The 18,381-nt window shown below is 39.3% G+C and overlaps 1 protein-coding gene across 1 annotated transcript in view; it reads left to right on the top strand.

The window, feature by feature from the left end:
• The window catches only part of ift74 (intraflagellar transport 74), a 43,490-nt gene extending 25,482 nt beyond the window's left edge, over nt 1-18,008 (top strand). The window contains exons 15-20 of the mRNA XM_036580740.1: nt 1,255-1,352; nt 1,501-1,627; nt 11,066-11,229; nt 14,950-15,075; nt 15,767-15,827; nt 17,547-18,008. Coding sequence (XP_036436633.1) covers nt 1,255-1,352; nt 1,501-1,627; nt 11,066-11,229; nt 14,950-15,075; nt 15,767-15,827; nt 17,547-17,662 — 692 coding nt within the window. The 3' untranslated portion in view covers nt 17,663-18,008. The remainder of the gene's footprint in view (nt 1-1,254; nt 1,353-1,500; nt 1,628-11,065; nt 11,230-14,949; nt 15,076-15,766; nt 15,828-17,546) is intronic.
• Nucleotides 18,009-18,381: the final 373 nt, after the last annotated feature.

The raw sequence follows: 18,381 nt of genomic DNA, 5'->3' as shown, positions 1-18,381 counted from the left end.
GTAGGCCAGTTTAGCACCCTAACTTTTTTACTACAGAGCAATGCTCTTGTAATATGTGCAGAATGTAGTTTTACATTGTCTTGCTGAAATAATCAAGGCCTTCCCTGAAAAAGACGTCGTCTGGATGGCAGCATATGTTACCAAAACATGTGTATATCATTCAGCAGTAATGGTGCCTTCACAGATGTGCCAGTCACCCATGCCATGTGCACTAATGCTCCCCTATACCATCACAGATGCTGGCCTTTGAACTGTGTGCTGATAACAAGCCAGTTGGTCTTTAGCCTGGAGGATGCAGTGCCCATGATTTCCAGAAAGAATTTCAAATTTTGATTCGTCGGATCACAGAACACCTCTCCACTTCCCCTCAATCCATCTCAAATGAGCTCAGGCCCAGAGAAGGTGGCAGTGTTTCTGGATCCTGTTTATATTTGTTTTTTTCTTTGTGTTTTAGAGTTTTAACTTGCATTTGTGGATGCAGTGATAAACTGTTTTCACAGACAGTGGTTTTCAGAAGTGTTTCTGAGCCCATGCAGTGATTTCCACTACAGAACCATGTCTGGTTTTAATGCAGTGCTGCCTGAGGGCCCAAAGATCACAGCCAGCAATTGCTTGTTTTCAGCCTTGTCCCTTGCATACAGAGATTTCTCCGGATTGTCTAAATCTTTTAATTATATTATGTACAGAAGATGATGAAATCCCCAAGTTCTTTGCTATTTTACATTGAGAAATGCTGTTCTTGGATTGTTGCTCTATCTGCCCACACAGTCTTTCACAGGGTGGTGAATCCCTCTCCATCTGGGTTATAGACCCAGACTGGCATGCCAACATGCCAACAATTTCTCTTGAACTGAAAGTCTCAGCCTTTCTGAGATGCTCTTTTATACCCAATCATGTTACTGACCTGTTGCCAATTAACCTTCAGGTGTTTTTTTTAGCATTACTCAACTTTACCAGCCTTTTGTTGCCCCCTGTCCCAAATTTTTTAGAACATGCTGCAGCCATCAAATTCAAAATGGGAATATATTTTTTCAAAAAACAATAAAATTTCTCAGTTTCAACATTTGATATGTTGTCTTTGTACTATTTTCAAATAAACATAGGGTTTAAATGATTTGCACATCATTGCATTTTGTTTTCATTTATATTTTACACAACTTTTCCAACTTTTTTGGAAATGGGGTTGTATAATTACATGTGTGGGAGTTTGTTTAGGTCATTTAATTGTTTTGTTTTGGATGTGTGTTTCCCCAGGCTACCTGGAAACATTTGATGACAGTAGAGCCCAGGAGTTGGAGCACATTCGGGAGACTCAGGCCAGCATTGTTTCTCTGCTTGAGCACTCTAGCAGGGTACAGAGCCTCTGCACTCAGCATGCCAACAATTTCTCTTGAATTGGTCAAAAAAATATTTGTTGGTAAAATGTTTGACTTCGGGTGAAGATTTAAGTGCGATCTGTTTGGCAGTCAGGGTGCTTACAGTGTTCTGCTTTTCTTTAAGATGATGAATCGCTTGAATTTGCTCTCCTCGGTCAGTCCTCATGAGCTCAAGTCCATGCAGGAGGACCTCAGCTTTAAAGAGACAGAGATGCAGAAATCCCAAAGTACAGCCAAGGGGCTGTCCTCAGGTCAGTCACACACTCTTCTCCTCCTTTTACAAACACATTCACAACAACGTTGCACAAACATCCTTATTTCTCTCTCAAACTCAGCCTTCCACTTAAATAGTTATTGTACTGCACTACACCGATCAGGCATAACATTCTGACCACCTCCTTGTTTCTACGCTCATTGTCCATTTTATCAGCTCCACTTACTATATAGGTGCACTTTGTAGTTCTACAGTTACAGACTGTAGTCCATCTGTTTCTCTGATACTTTGTTAGCCCCCTTTTACCCTGTTCTTCAGTGGTCAGGACCCCCATGGACCCTCACAGAGCAGGTACTATTTGGGTAGGGGGTCATTCTCAGCACTGCAGTAACACTGACATGGTGGTGGTATGTTAGTGTGTGTTGTGCTGGCACGAGTGGATCAGACACAGCAGTGCTGCTGGAGTTTTTGAACTATTGAATGTTCCCTTGTACTGGTACAGATTTTGGTCCAAGCTCGAATATGGTGTGAGAAGTTTTTGTCCAGGCCTGACCCGATCTTATACAAAGCATCACGTTTGAGATCAAACCAGCTAAATTCTGTCCATAACTGACCTAAACTGGCCCGTCATCATCCAAAGTAAAAACAGGATAGCGGTGATTACCATGTAGTGACAATAGTAGTCATAATACTACTAGTATTGCCAGTAATGTAGTCAAATATAAAAGATTTTAAAATTGCCATGAGAAAATAACCAGCTGACCGAATCATTTATTGTATTTACTGAAGCTTGCAGTTTTAAGATACTAGAACTACTTTCTCGTCAGTAATAATTTCTGACCCAGTTTTAATTGTTCATACAGGAAAACTACATGAACAACAACAACAACAGAAAAATCTGTAGCCCAATACAGACAGTTGTCATAATTACTGGAGTGACTAACTGCAGGCCAGGGGTTCAGCCTCATTACTGTTTTGTCAGTCTGCACCGTAGCGCCTTTTAGCTCCTGTTGCTGCTGAGAAATGTGCTGCATTTCAGCCAAACAGCTCCCACTGCTCTTATTACACACAACCTACAGTACGGAGGAGAAACGGCCACACATGTGAGCCTCCAGAGAAAGCAAACTCAACACAGATCAAGGTGACTGAGCGGTCAGTTACACTGCTCGAGTCTACATCCTCCACCGGCTCTAAGTGGCAGCTGAAACCCAGCCAAGGGGCTTTCCTTCCTTTGTGCAAGACACCTCAGAGCTGCCTGCCTCCCACTGCCCAACGTCGTCTTATCTCCCCACTGCCTCCCCGTTTCCTCCCCTGCGCTCTATTCTCGGGCCGGCCAGGCATTGTTTCTCCGCTGCCTGTTTGTTTATCTTCTAGCAGTGCACTTTCATAGCCTGTTGAAAACCAGTGTCAGACTCAAACAGTAAAAGGGCCATAATAAAAAATCTCAACAAATCTGTGGACCAGAGAAAAAAAGTCCTTATTTAATGTTTAATTAATGTCGTGCTGTAATCTGAATTGGCCAGTGTTTAATCAAAATATGCAAAAACTTCAACAGTAAAATACAGACACTTGTAGTAGACCTTCAAAATGTAAATGTCCCCAGGTGCTCTGCCTTTTAAACCTACCTATTTGCTTGAACTAGACACCTGGCATCCTTTCTTTGCTGCAAGTTCATTAAGATTTGGGCTCAGTTTCTGAGCTGCTGAGCTGACGTTTAATGTTTATACTGGTTTAACTGCAGCTGAAATGCATTTTGGTGATGTGACTGGTGTGGAATTGTGTAGAAGTGAGGTGAAACCGCTGTCCCATAGACTGTTGTTGGGGTAGGAGAGTCGGAGCGCACGTTACGTTGCAGTGCATGCTGGGGACTGTAGTGCAGCACATTGCGAAACGGGCTAATATTAATAAAAAGTTAAAATACTTTTGCGGGCCAGATAGGATTGTATGGTAGGCCTGATCTGTGCTTGTGTTTGACCCATGGGCTTTAAAGTGAAACTTCAGCAAGAAATCGAGTTCACACAAGTTTCCTTATCACCCAAGTGTAGTCGATAAGCCAAGACATGTCTGGTGTCCAAAGTTTGCTTCTTTAGACTGGGTTATCTATAAATGACAGTGCAGGCAAGATTTGGACTTCAGGTTGGCTGATGCTACTGTTAATAGCAGTTCTGTCCATTTTAATAGATAACGGTATACCATGCAGTGTAAGGAAAGCATCCTTTATGGCAACTGACGCTTGTTGGATTAAGCCTTTATTCATGTTTAGGTTTATGTCAGTTGGTATGAAAGACTTAAGAAGCCATGTAACCTTGTGAATTCTGCCCGTCAGTAAACATGCTAACGTCAGTAACGGCTTTTGTTCATCATCAGCAGTGTTAACATTTCTGGGTGTTGTGTTTCTTTAAAGGTGATGTGTGTGTGATAAGCTTTAGGAGATTTTAACAGTATGCCATGCTGTCTAAGGAACCACAAAAGCAAGTATATTTGAAATTACCCAACAAGCAATTGGGTCAATTACACCTTCTTGATCCTCAATTTAAAAATATTGTTTTTTAAATCAATCATGTAGAACATGTAGAACCTGTTTTTAATTACAGATTGAGTTGCATATTTAATATCAGATATTTTTAATACTCAAAATCAATGTAAATTGAAAGACAGAGCTAAATATTCATTTTATAATCATGTTTGTCATATTTATTGTTATTTATCTGTCAAAATGTTTTTAATTACAAGTTGAGTTGCATTAGCATGAGGCGGGCATGTTTTTTATTGATTTTCTGTCCTCTTGGATTCAGGCTGAGGGCTGAAACTCTGATACACAGCAAGACAGTCTTTATTTTTAAATTCAAATTGAGTTGCATATTTAAAATCAGATATTTTTAGTACTCAAAATCAGTGTAAACTGAAAGACCTAAATATTCATTTTATAATCATGTTTATTGTTATTAATCTGTCAAAGTATGTTTTAGGGCCTGTTTGTGTGATTTTGAAGGAAAGAGGGAAAGTACACTCATTGTGTTGAATGGGACGCTGCAGTTTTATCGCCTTTTTTCGCCATTTTATCACCTTTTTACACTGTAAGGATATTTTACTGGGAATTGCGCATGAGGTACTGATTTATATTATACATGGGATGGTGAGGAATTAACAATATGAACATTATAAATAGAAAAGCAAAAAATCTTTACACTATAGAGATATTTTCCAAGTTTCCCACATGGAGTATTGATTATATTGGCAGTGGTTATTTGCAGGAAGAGAGACGGCACTGCTAGGTGAGCAGAGGTAAAATGTACAAGCCTAATAAACAAGCGATTATCTTCATAAAACAACTGGAGCTCCAAACGGCTGCTGTGTAAATATTTTTAGAAACCTGAGCCAAGATATTCGTCCCACAGAGGTTTATGTGGTCTGTGCGTGTTTGTGTGTAAAGCGGCCTTTGGGGCATGTGCATTTATATATGTGTGTGATGGTCACTAGGGGTGGTCGGTGAAAGGAGAACCTCAAGTGGAGGAAGCGGTGGAGATGGCTCAGAAGCCAGAATTGCTGATGAGGCATTTTAATTGCACATTACACGCTACACGCACACACATACGCGCAGCGGCCTCTCCAAACACTGAAGCGGGCCTGCTGCCTATCAGGAGGAACCGGCCCTTTTCCTCTTCCTGCCTCCCTGAGCCCCCCAGCAACAGCCCAAACACCCCCAGTGCTTTGGAGAACCTGCCTTTGGAGAACAGTCCCAATGGGGAAGAGCCCACAGACGCTGTGAGGGTTAGCTTAGCTACTAGGAGTGTTAATTTCTGACCTAACAACGAATCAGTTCAGTCACGGTTCTTTAGAAAACAATCTAATGCAACATGAAATCTCAAATTTCACCACAATATGATTCGATTGTTATTTTTTACGCAGAACTGTAGAGCTAGTCTGAATAATCTGAATAATTTATTCATCGTTATGTGGGTATTAGATTTTTTAGCTGCCATTAAGTTTGTGTTTCACAGTTTCAGGGGGATGTGTGCAGCAGATAGGTGGGGTGCCTGCCAAGCGGCTTCTAGGGTGCTCCTCCTTGCTTTTGAAATGAGCGTGTGTAGCTCCAAAAGCTCCTCAATCCTCTGCTCTACTGTCTTGGCTATAACTGAGCTTAACTCTACTTACGTGTTGCTCTCATTGCTGGTTTCCATGTCTAAAAAAAGGGCAAACTAGCTATTAAAGTAACTTGATAGAACAAATACATGCAACTAAATAAAAGATAGATAGACAGATAGGTAGACAGGCAGACAGACAGATAGACAGACAGATAGATAGATAGACAGATAGACAGATAGGTAGACAGGCAGACAGATAGATAGATAGATAGATAGATAAACAGATAGATAGACAGACAGATAGACAGACAGACAGACAGACAGACAGATAGATAGATAGATACTTTATTGATCCCGAAGGAAATTAGACAGTCATAATAATAAAGGTGATACAATATAAAAAGAATAATATATACAAAAAACCCTCTCTAGAGCCATATATACAAATAGAAATATACGAAAATATGCAATAAGATCTATAACCTGTGATAAAAGAGGCAGTGCAATAATGACTGTAAAAGAATTCAAGCTAAATCATGGTGGTGGTAAATAAGCGAGCAGCTGGGCTTCAGCCTGTCCGTTAACACACTGTTGCTGCCTACTGTAAATATTTTGAACCACATTAAACAAACCTACTTAAGAGGTATAGTTCTGAATTGAGGCTGAGTATTCAGGTACTCATTTGGAAATGCCTTTGAGTATTCCAGGCCTGGTACAGTTGTATGCAAAATGTTTGGGCACCCCTTGTCAAATGACAGGTTTCAATGATTTTCTAGTAGAAAATAAATTAACACATGCTCTACAGAGAACACAGTTATACTCACTTTATATGTGATTGCTGTTTTGCTGAGTTTAACATACACATAAGATATGGCCTGTACAAAAGTTAAGGCACATTTTATGCTATATATTTTATTTTTTTCCAATATGCTAAACTCAGTAAATAAGTAGAAATTGTTCACTATGATTTGCTTTTATGTTTGTTCCTTGTAGAGAAAATGTTTATTTATTTTGGTTTAGAACATCAACAGAAAATGTCATTTGGCTGAGGCTATTCAAACTTTTGCATAAGATAAGATAATCCTTTATTAGTCCCACAGCAGGGAAATTCACAGTGCTACAGCAGCAAAGGGACAGCAAGGCACTCAAGAACAAAAGCAACAAGAAGAGAATTAACAAACAAGGTAATGAACCTTGTTAATTACTTAACCCTTAGAGCCCTAAAATTTTGGGGAATTTTTTTGGTATTTTTTAGGTCAATTACAATTGCAATTATAAAGTATTTACATGTGACAGTCACATATGTCAAATGTTGTTATTTTCAGGAGACCCTGGGCTACTCAGACATGCCATTGTTTGACATGTAAATGCTAACAGAAATATGATATCTTTATAAATTTGGGTCATTTATGATCAAAAATTTACCCAGCGCCTGCAAATTTTGCAATTTTTTGCATACACAGATCTTGAAAACAAGTGCAGTTGTATTTATCTTTTCAGAAATTGTTAGTCTGGTGTGTCTGTGAGCTGAAAGTGCAATAATTCTGATGGTGATTCATTCTGTTGGTTATTATGAGTAAAAATAAACAACTAGCGTAAGGTGGACATGTTTTTTAATTGATTTTCTGTCCTCTTGGATTCAGGCTGAGTGCTAAAACTCTGATACACAGCAAGACAGGCTTTATTTTTAATTTCAGTTTGAGCTGCATATTTAATATCAAATATTTTTAATACTCAAAATCAATGTAAACTGAAAGACAGAGCTAAATATTATTCATTTTATAATCATATTTGTCATATTTATTGTTATTTATCTGTTAAAATGTGTTTTAGGGCCTGTTTGTGTGATTTTAAGGGAAAGAGGGAAAGTGCACTCATTGTGTTGAATGGGACGCTGCAGTTTTATCGCCTTTTTGCACTGTAAGGATATTTTAACGGAATTGCACGTAGAGATACTGATTTATATTATACATGGGATGGTGAGGAATTAACAATATGAACATTATAAATAGAAAAGCAAAACATCTTTACACTGTAGAGATATTTTACAAGTTTCCACATGGAGTATTGATTATATTGCTCACTGGAAATGATAATGAATTTCACAGTTTATGTTCTGTATGTGTGAGAGGTCTAATAGGGTATTGTAGGGTCTCATGTGGTCCAATACAACATCATTTTTTTATGTTTCATAATGTATCTTTACCAAAAAATAGCACCTACTTAATTAAATATTGATGCAGGAAATACATTGTCACATCCTATCAGATACCCTCCATGCGGAGAAAAGCATGCTGTGTGACTGCTTTAGCATTGATGCTGTGTCTGAAAGCATTGGATCAACACGTCCTTTTGACCCCATCAGAAAACATTAGCACTCCTACTCCTGATCTGTGGCCATTACAGGTCAGAGGCCAGCCAAAGTTATACACATCCAGCTCCATTACTCTGTCTTGGAGAAAAAGAAAATGAAAGCATTATGACTTTTATAGTTCAGACAGAGGTTGAGGTGTTAGGGGTGGGAGGTTTGCATTTTTTGTGCATGACATCAGCTATCAGCTTTCTCCTAGGCACTGCTGGTTGACATCTGTAGAAGGAGTATTGCTGTGTTGCTGTGGCAGTGTAGCGATAGTGTTTTGGCCAGTGGTGGACAAAGTACACAAACCATGTTCTTGAGTTAAAGTAGAGACACCCAAGGTAAAATATTACTCCAGTAAAAGTAGAAGTTCCTCCCTTTAGACCTCCACTTGAGTAGAAGCAGAGAAGTATTTGCCTTCAAATGTACTTAAGTATCAAAAGTAAAAGTACTAAAAGATTAATTATGGCTCTGATGTCCTATTATCATTTTTGTAACAAGACTCGCTTCATTAACTCATTTTAGGTGAAAATACTCCAGTGTCACTCTTGGTAAACAAATCTTAATAGATTGTCATTAATTAGTCTGTTACTAATTAGTTTAATGTGATTAATTTAATGTCTATTAAAATTTTAAAATTATTTTAATGTCTATTAAAATTATCATAAGCACAAAACACTGAAGGCAAACAATTTCCATTAGGTAGAACTGAGTGGTTATGAAATAACTTTTTGCAAACAAGCAAAGTGTCGGTTTAAGATTTATTTGCAACTTAGTTTAAATGAAAACTAGTTACATTTAATAAAAACTTGCTTTAAACTCAGATTCACAAATGAGTTTCCTTTACTAAACTGCATCTGTGGGTCTCTGTTTGTATAAATTCAGAACAAAGACACGTCAGTCACAACTGCATATGAGTACATATTTCTATATTGTGGTCTATTTACACAAAGTTAGGTTAGTTCATCATTTATGTTGAATAGACTCTCCCGAAATTTTACGCTGCTGCACTGATGTTGTACCGTGTGCTGCACTGGGTCGGTATGACCAACAGGTCAAAATAAGCTCAAAACAAAGTGACCGCTGTGCCCTGATTGGTGTTCTTGCTTCACACTTCTTTTGTTTTGACTTTGAAAAATGTTACGTTTTTATACACACATAAACCAAAAGGAACGACAGATTTCTCATAATGTAGCGGAGTAAAAAGTGAGATATTTGGCTTTGAAATGTAGTGGAGTGAAAGTAAAAAGTCACCCAAAATGGAAAAACTTCAGTAAAGTACAGATACACAAAAAACTACTTAAGTACAGAAACTAATTACATTTACTTCGTTACTGTCCACCACTGCTTTTTGGCTTTGATATTCCTGCTTGTGCTCTGTGTGAATTTTAGTATTTGTCACCTTTATAGAGTTCTCAATTTCGTCGCTGGCTTTGGTATCATTATGTGGTTGGATAGCGTAGCGGATAACTACCTCTACCTTGCACATGGGCAACCTGGGTTCCATTCCCTGCCCAGGCAAGACTATCAGCACTATAACATTAAGTCTCTCTTAACTCTCTAACACATTTGTCTTGTGGTCTTCGGACCGTAAATTGATTGTGAGTTGCTGTAGATATGAGAATCTGCTGAACAGGAGTAATTCTGTTTGTTTTGCTATACTAATTACATACTTAATTACATAGTAAGTTATGCATTTAAAATATTTGCATTCTGTATCAGCAGATTCTAACAGCAATTTTTTCTGTTTCGATGTCAAGAAAAGACAAGAACATTCAAAAATGTAAAGGATGTTTTTACTTCTGCAAAACAATTGTGTATGCGTATCAGTAACTTCAACTTCAAATAGTAGTAGTAATAAAATAAAAATAATAAAATGACAATAATAATAATAATAATACAGTTTAATGCGACATGAAATCTCAAATTTTAGAACAATATGATTTGATTCAGTTATTGCGCACCTGTAATAGAATTTCTTATTAAATCCTCCTGCCTGGGCAATACTGGCACTGTACTGCTAAGATTCCTTGGGCGAGACTCCAAGGCCCAGTGCCATTTCTTCTTTTTACCCCTACCCCTTATTTTCGAGTGTCACCCTAACAACTCTGTTCCAAGGGGTAGTGGTTGAAATCTTGCCCCACGAAATGGGACAACCCTCAAACACCCTAAAAAAACATTACTTCATTAACAGCTTCTAGCGCTGCTCTGTAGGCGACCCTGCCAGTCTGCAGTGACAGCAGAGGAGGGTGAAGTTCAGCTCCTCACTGCTGGGCTTTAGTTACATTTAAAGAATCATATGCCTTCAAAGAGGGGGGCAATTATTTATTATCACCCACCCCTAATTCTTCAGCGATATGAAGCTGAAGTCAGATATTCACCAGCTTCTTGTTCGAATTTTTCCGTTCCACCTTAAATGACGCAGCAGTTACATTCTGGCACTTCAGGTGTCACTGCTGGACTATTTAAGGTGGAACGGAAAAGTTAGCTGGCTAGCTATTGAGCCATTAGCATGTTATTAGCCATTTTTTATGCTTATTATTTTAAACAACATTAAACTAAGATAATCCGATGGTTATCGTAATTTTTTAACATGGAAAATTCTCACATTTGTGGGTTTCTTTTGTCTCCTGTTCAGCCATCTTGCCGTTTTTTTTCTTTTTTTTTCATAACACTCCATTTGGAGTCTCTAAAAACCTCCGTTTGGAGGGTCATGTAGCCCCAACACTTCACCCTACCCCTCTATCTCAACAAGAATCGGGACACCCTACCCCTAGACATGAACGCGCAAAACAGAGGGCTAAGGGCTGAGTGGTAGGGGCGAGGGGTGAAATGAAATTGGGCCCAAATGCTACATTTGCCTCTCTGGATTAGAGCGTCTGCCAAATGTGTACATGAAAATATAAATATATAAATGACAGTATTCATTTGTTATCGCTGTTGATAACTGTGACTTCTAAGGGTTTACATAAACAGTGATATCACGGCTTAAGCTTTTTTGTATTAACAGGTCATGTTTTATTTATGTGTACAGAGAGTGAGCGTCTGCAGCAGGACCTGCTAAAGGTGGAGCAGTTGGAAGGGAAGGTGATGGCTGAAATGAACTCTCTGAAGGAAAAGATCCAGCAGATGAGCGAAGGCTTGAAGACCTACAGGGACCTGGATGCTCTGAAAGCTGCTGGGGAGCAGAAAAAGATGGTACTTGAGTGATTTTTGCATGACAACATAAGTGTTCAGTTTATTTCAGTATAGCAGGGGTAATTCTGCTCTTCTGGAGGTTAGCATTATTAGGATTTAAAGTTGCAATCTCTGGACAGTATAGACAAACTTTAAAGCACTAAATATCTTTTTAATGAAACATTCTGTTGTTCAGTGCTTCTTTTTTTTCAAATTAAAATTTTATTTAGCGATATTTAAGAGCTGTAACACAGAACATATGTACAGTTTTGTAAAATAAAGTTTTGTAAAGCTGTTCATTGCAAATACAGAGAAAGGAAAGAAGAAAAAGAGAAACAGTATTTAAGCATAAAATAATAACAGAAGGTCAGTGTTTGCATATTCTGTTATTCTTTTGGACTGTAGTGCAACACATTTTAAATCCCCAGTAGAAAACATGATTTGTTAACATGCCAAAACCATAGATATACATACCTAGATGCCACGTTGGGTCCAGCCAGGCACGTCAACGGTGCCGCCACTTTAGGGCGGTCAACATCGCTGCTGGACTGCATTCAGTACCATTACAGAGCGGCAGCTTGAGAAAGATACTGTCCAAAATTACACTATTTCAGGAATATTACTCTCAGAAAGTGGGATAGGATTATATAACGGAGGGAACGCAGTGATCCACACTCATGTCTGTGTGATGTGTATTGTTTGTGTGGTGTTTATGTAGATATGGCCGTGTGGTTGGTGAAGCACAGAGAACCTGTTGGTGTGATTGTTTTTCCTCTGGTTTTATATGAAGCTTATTTCATTTAATAGTCTATTCAGGGGGTCTTAACTTGATGTAGTAGTTATTTATTTACAGTGATGGTTAAAGCTTTGTAGCTCGGTAAGTTACAGCATTCCTTAATCCGTGTAGATATTCATAATAGATTAGCGTTAGCACCTTCTTACACCAAGCTGAGGTCAGATTCTTATTAGCCAGCTTCTTGTTTTAATTTTCCTGTTCCACCTTAAATGCTGCAGCTTCAGGCACCAGATAGTGACTGCTGCGCTATTTAAGGTGGAATGGGAAAACTCATAGAAGCTGGCGAATAGGAAGCCAACTTCATCTTCGTCCTTCTCACTGAGTTTTGGGGGTTTATTTTATTTTTATGTATATTGAGATTAGAAGTGATTCACACATTGATGGATTTGAATGATCTGACTACTTTCCTGCTGGTCTGGACGGCTAATTATCACGATCAGTTATTAAAGTAGTAAAAGCTACCGAGAGCAGATCCGTGCAGCCCAGATTAATCTGTGTCTGAGGATTATAACTAAACAGATTTGGTGAAAATCAGTTGAGTAATAAGGAAGTTGTGGCTGATTTAATCCTGAGACTCATCGTCTCTCAGTACAAGAGAATCTGTTCACAAGCGGATCTTGACCTCTCCAACATGGCGGACGCGCAGACGTATCGCCTCAGATAGAGAACAACAGACACCGCTGCATCTATGGCCAAAACAAAATAACAAAATGAGTTTTGGGAGGTGTAATGACCCAAGTTAAGCACCACCTCTCTTATTTAGTGTGCACTCTCAGGAAGAATATAGATTTCCTCTGGTTAGCAGGGGAAATACACATTTGCACCCGCTCTCTGCTTCCTCTTCTGGCTCCTGATCGGATGCAAACTCTCTGTAGTATAAACAGGGATATCAGCTGTCACTGCTCCAGTTGTTCTATAGGAACCTACTGAACTTAAGGCACCTCAGTACATTTCTCAGTAAGGGGGGGTTGCCTAGAACAGGATGCACGTTTTTCTAAAATCTCTCCCAGCAGGAGCTCACGATTCTTCCGCTGTGGAAAGGGCAGTATGTAACTCCGGCCAGGGCTACACTGCTTTCTGCTCATGCCCATCCACATGAGAGACGTGCACACATGGTTAATATAATTTAATCTATGAATCTGGTTTAATTTAGGGAACAGCAAGACAAACAGCAAATCAAATCTTATTTTGATGTAACAAAGTCATACTTAGGCCCAATCCCATTTCTTCTTTTTACCCCTACCCCTTGTTTTCGAGTGTAACCCTAACCCCTTGGAAATGAGTTACAGGGTAGTGGTTGAAATCTTCCCTCTGAAATGGGACCCTCAAATAAAAAGAGCATCACTTCATTAACAGCTACCAGCGCTGCTCTGTAGGTGACCCAGCCAGTCTGCAGTGACAGCAGAGGAGGGTAAAGTTCAGCTCCTCACTGCTGGGCTTTAGTTACATTTAGGGAATTATATGACTTCAAAGAGGGGGGCAATTATTTATTATCATAGACCCCTAATTCTTCAGTGATATGAAGCTGAAGTCAGATATTCATCAGCTTCTTGTTCAAATTTTCCCGTTCCACCTTAAATGGTGCAGCAGTTACATTCTGGCACTTCAGGCATCAGAACTGCTGGACTATTTAAGGTGGAACGGGAAAGTTGGCTAGCTAGCTATGAAGAAAACGACCATAATACACTGAAATGACATTAAACTAAGATAATACAGTGGTTATTGTAATTTATAACAGAGAAAATTCTCACATTCGTGTATTTCTTTGATCTGTTTTCCCCATCTTGCCGGTTTTTCTTTTTTTCCTCATAACACTCTGTTTGGAGCGTCTCTAAACAACCTCAGTTTGGAGGGCCATCTAGCCCTAACACTTCACCTACCCCTCTATCTCAACTAAAATTGGGACACCCTACTCCTAGACATGAACGCACAAAGGCTAAGGGCTGAGTGGTAGGGGCGAGGGGTGAAATGGGATTGGGCCTTAAAGTTGATTTTATAAGGATTCTGATGTTTTGCACCAGGGTAATTCTGAATGTGTTTGAACTCTAAAACACAGAAGTTGCTAAACCATCTGGAAGTCACATATTTGAGCCAGGAATGCAGTCAAAATTGGGTTAAGAGGAATTCAGTGCACTCTCCAAAAATAGCTACATAAAACACAAGCAGTATTCAAGGACGTTCAAATTGAATTCAGGTCCCCTCAATTGAACTCTGCACTTGTATACAACCCAAGTCTGTTGCAGTGAAAACATTGCAGATAGCATAATAATAATTACCTTTTTTGGTCACAGCGGGATTCTGACCTCTGATCTCACCAGTTTAACAGTTGGCCCACTTTGTGGACCTAATGTAAGTGACCCCCGTTCAAATAATAATTTGCACTGTAATAAAAATGATACATCTCAAAAAACTTTTTAACAACTAGAACTAATGAAGTATGGATCCTTCTACCAAACGTGTTCAAAATCACAAGCACTGCTGTGTCTGATCCACTCAGACCAGCGCAACACACACTAACACACCACCACTACATCAGTGTTACTGCAGTGCTGAGAATGATCCACCACCCAAATAGTACCTGCTCTGTGAGGGTCCATGGGGGTGCTGACCACTGAAGAACAGGGTAAAAGGGGGCTAACAAAGTATGCAGAGAAACAGATGGACTACAGTCTGTAACTGTAGAACTACAAAGTGCACCTATATAGTAAGTGGAGCTGATAAAATGGACAATGAGCGTAGAAACGAGGAGGTGGTCATAATATTACGCCTGATCGATGTATAGCCTGTAGCAGAGTGTAAATGATTGGTGGAATGTCATTCCATTATTATTACTATTATTATTGTTATTATTATCATTTAAAAGCTGTGCAACCAGAGAAAAGGCATGCAGCGTTAATGGAAGAGTGACATCTGAAGGCTTGTGTTTGATCTGTGTGTGTTTTCAGAGGCTGCAGGAGGACAAAGTGTCTCTAACAGAGAGGAGAGACACCTTCAAGAAGATCATGCAGAGGATGAACCAAGAACATGATGCTCTTGCAGCGCAGTTACAAGAGAATGAGACACATGCACAGGTCAGAAACATTCTGACTTCAAGTAAAAAGTACTTTAAACTAATGCAATTGTTAAAAGAAGTTTTGTTTTAAGTCATTTTGGAAAATTGCTGCTGGTCCATTCATCATGACATTTTCAAACAGCATAGAATAAAAACTGAAGGTTTTAGTATGACAGTGTCAGCACGCACACTGCGCAGGTTTCTTTTATGGCTCAATGCATGTAGATCAATATTTGAAGAACATTTCTCATGTTTCTCTCCCTTATCGTCCATGTTTTGCAAACCAGTGCCTTCTTGAAGTTCTTGAATCAGCACCCACTGATATGTCCCACTGATACTTTATGTCTGGGTGGGGTATGATTTCCTGAGCCCTGTAGGCTTATTTAAGCTAAAGGTTGCTTTCAGTCTTCACAACAGTCTTGGCTGCTCACCCTGTGTCTATCTATAGAGGAAATGGTTCTGTCCAGCCAGCACATTTACGCAGTGTTTCTGCTGAGAGAGAGATGAATGTGACCTCCACACCCACTGTGTTTGGATCAGCTGGGATATTTCACATGCCCACTTAAGCAACTCATCATGAACTGGGCCCCAGACAAAAATGATTTCTAGTACATTTCAGGAAAAAAAAGAGACTTTACTAACTGCATTCTCAAGCTGGGCCTCCACCAAACTGAACTGAGCTTCATGCTAACTCTCCGTTTCTTCTGCAGCTGACAAATCTGGAAAGAAAGTGGCAACACCATGAACAGAACAACTTCGTTATGAAAGAGTGTATCCTTTTACATCACTCACCCACTCTGTAAGTGTGCTTTAGCATTGTTTGCTCATGTCTGTCCTAATCTCATGACTTTTTTTTTACATTTTTATTTTGCTCTTTGAAGATTTGTATTCTGTTGTAGCCTTAAAATGATGCTTTGGCAAAAAAAGCAAATTTACACAATTTCCTGCTTACCTAAAAATGTAGTCTGTCAGCCAAGATATGTTAAGATTCTGAATTTTACTTCTTTATTTCTTCTTGCACTGGAGCTACAATGTGGCTAACAAGTGATCGAAACTTACAACCACCAATTAGCATTGTACAACCAATGACCAAAAATGGTCGCATTGTTAAGTAAGCTCTAACAGGCTTACCTGTGTGGTTTCTGACACTGTGTAACACAGTGTTCTTTGTAAAAATGGACAAAAGTATGAATAAAATGAATGCATTGAGATGAGAGACTAGTGTTTTTAGCCATGCAGCATGCTTGTGTCTATATTTATAGATAGCTATATGCCATACAGTGTCAGAAACCACATAAGCAAACTTGTTTAAGGTTACGCAGCACCTTCGCTCAGTTCGAGGCAATTATGTGATGATTTTGACATGGAGTTTGCGCAATGCTAATTGCTAGGATGTAAGGTTTCATTAGTTGGCAGCTGGACACTTTTAAGATCACATTTGACCGACAGCCGATTTGGTCAGACTCTGAAGATGAGACGACACTAAATTCCCAAACTGTCATCACCACTGAGCAGCTTTTCAGTCGGCAGCTGTGACAGAAGAACAGCTAAACAACCTGGAATCAGCCAGAAATGAACCCAACACCATTCGCCAAACTAAATGGGCTGTAAGATGCTTTACAGACCGGCTGGAACAAAACAACATTAATATTGATCTGGCAAAAAATGACAAAACTGAGCTGAACTTGATATTGCGGCCATTTTATGGCTCAGTCTGTACTTCAAAAGGCGAGGCTTACAGCAGACCGTGCAGCGAGTGGGCGGAGCTCGTTACTCTGACGTGGCAACAAGCTGCTTGTTAAGGAACTATAATTCGGTGAAGGAACTGCAAACATTAAAACATATTAAACGCCGCGTTCACGGCCCAGTTTATTAATTTATTACTTTACTTATTTAACTGTTGTATAAAAGCAACAGAACACTCAAGGGAGTGTGTTATCGCCAATAACATCACGGCTGTGATGATCTACAGCGACCAAATCATAGCCGTGATGTTATTTTGCGATATATATATATATATATATTTTTTTTTTTATTATTATTTTATATCTCGCTGCTGTCAGAAGAAAACCTCACATCTCCATTTCTGTCATTTGTTCAGTTTTTGACATAATTTGAAAATGCCTGTTGTCCTTTACATTGTGTGTAAATTCCATAATGAAAGTACCAAAAGAAACGGCCCAAAATTACTTGGGAAACATCTGGTTCCATTGATTTACATTAAGTAGGTTTTTCACTTCTTCTGTAAAGTTATGATTTTGGAGATACAAGGTTTTCTTCCGACAACAGCGATATAAATGAATGTATGTAATGATCTTTTTTGGATTCCACACGTGCAACCATATTGTTGCATTGTACAGCCCTGCTTAGAGGCCTTCACTGAAAGTCTGGTGGAATTTTTGGTGTTTAATCAAAAGGGAGCAAAGGTCAATTGTAAACAGGTGGTTTCAGGTTGCAGCACCCCATCCTTCCTTAACACCTCCTCACCAGTCATCGCGTCTAAGGGCATGGAGAGTGATTACCGGCCCGTAATGAAAAATGTCACTAAGCAGCTGGCCGAGTACAATAAGATACTCGTCGATACGCTACAGGGCCCCAGAAACTGACCGCTGCTTCCTGTCTCCTGCGGCCCGCCGTAAAGGCTCCACGGCTCCATCACTGACTCACTTCCTGCTCAGGAGCGCTGCCCTACTCAACATTCTACAGGCTTGCTGCACGTGCCGCAGAGATTAGACATGTCATTCTGTCATTCTGGTGTGAAACATTAATGAGGAATTCATAGCAGAGGTATGGAGATGGTTAAGAATTGTACCTAAATGTTTAAATTAACATAAAAGGATATTTCTATTAATAAATGTAATACTTTCTTTAAAAGGGCTTTGTGTTTTGTTTTGTAGGTTTTGTAGGTGGTTTAAAACGAGGCCTCAGTGACCAGACTAGTGCAGAAATATCCTATATCGTCTATTCACAATTAGCTGGAAAAAATCTCTTACATACATAAACTTACATTAAAAGTAGGGAAAGTTTTTTACTCCTCCTATAAAAATACCATTTAGCGAGCGTTTTTGTGCCGACAGTGACAGTCTACCCTTTTCTAGCAGTTTTCATTGAGACTTGCACTCATGCAATCAGCTTTATCGCGCATGAAATCTTGTATTTGGAAACCAAAGTCCACACTCACTTTGGCCATTAGTTTCAGTGAGCAGCTACACCAGAGCTGCAATAGTATTTCCCCTCAGTGCCAGCAAGGCCAGGCCTCATTAAAGGAGCAGTTCAGCCAACAATGCCAATGTTGCTAACAATGAATGAAAGTGACTAGCCAGCT

Source organism: Colossoma macropomum, unplaced genomic scaffold (genome assembly GCF_904425465.1).
Source record: "Colossoma macropomum unplaced genomic scaffold, Colossoma_macropomum, whole genome shotgun sequence".
NCBI classification, from domain to species: domain Eukaryota; kingdom Metazoa; phylum Chordata; class Actinopteri; order Characiformes; family Serrasalmidae; genus Colossoma; species Colossoma macropomum.
The sequence above is the reverse complement of the archived record's forward strand: the minus strand, read 5'-3'. Positions and strand labels throughout refer to the sequence as shown.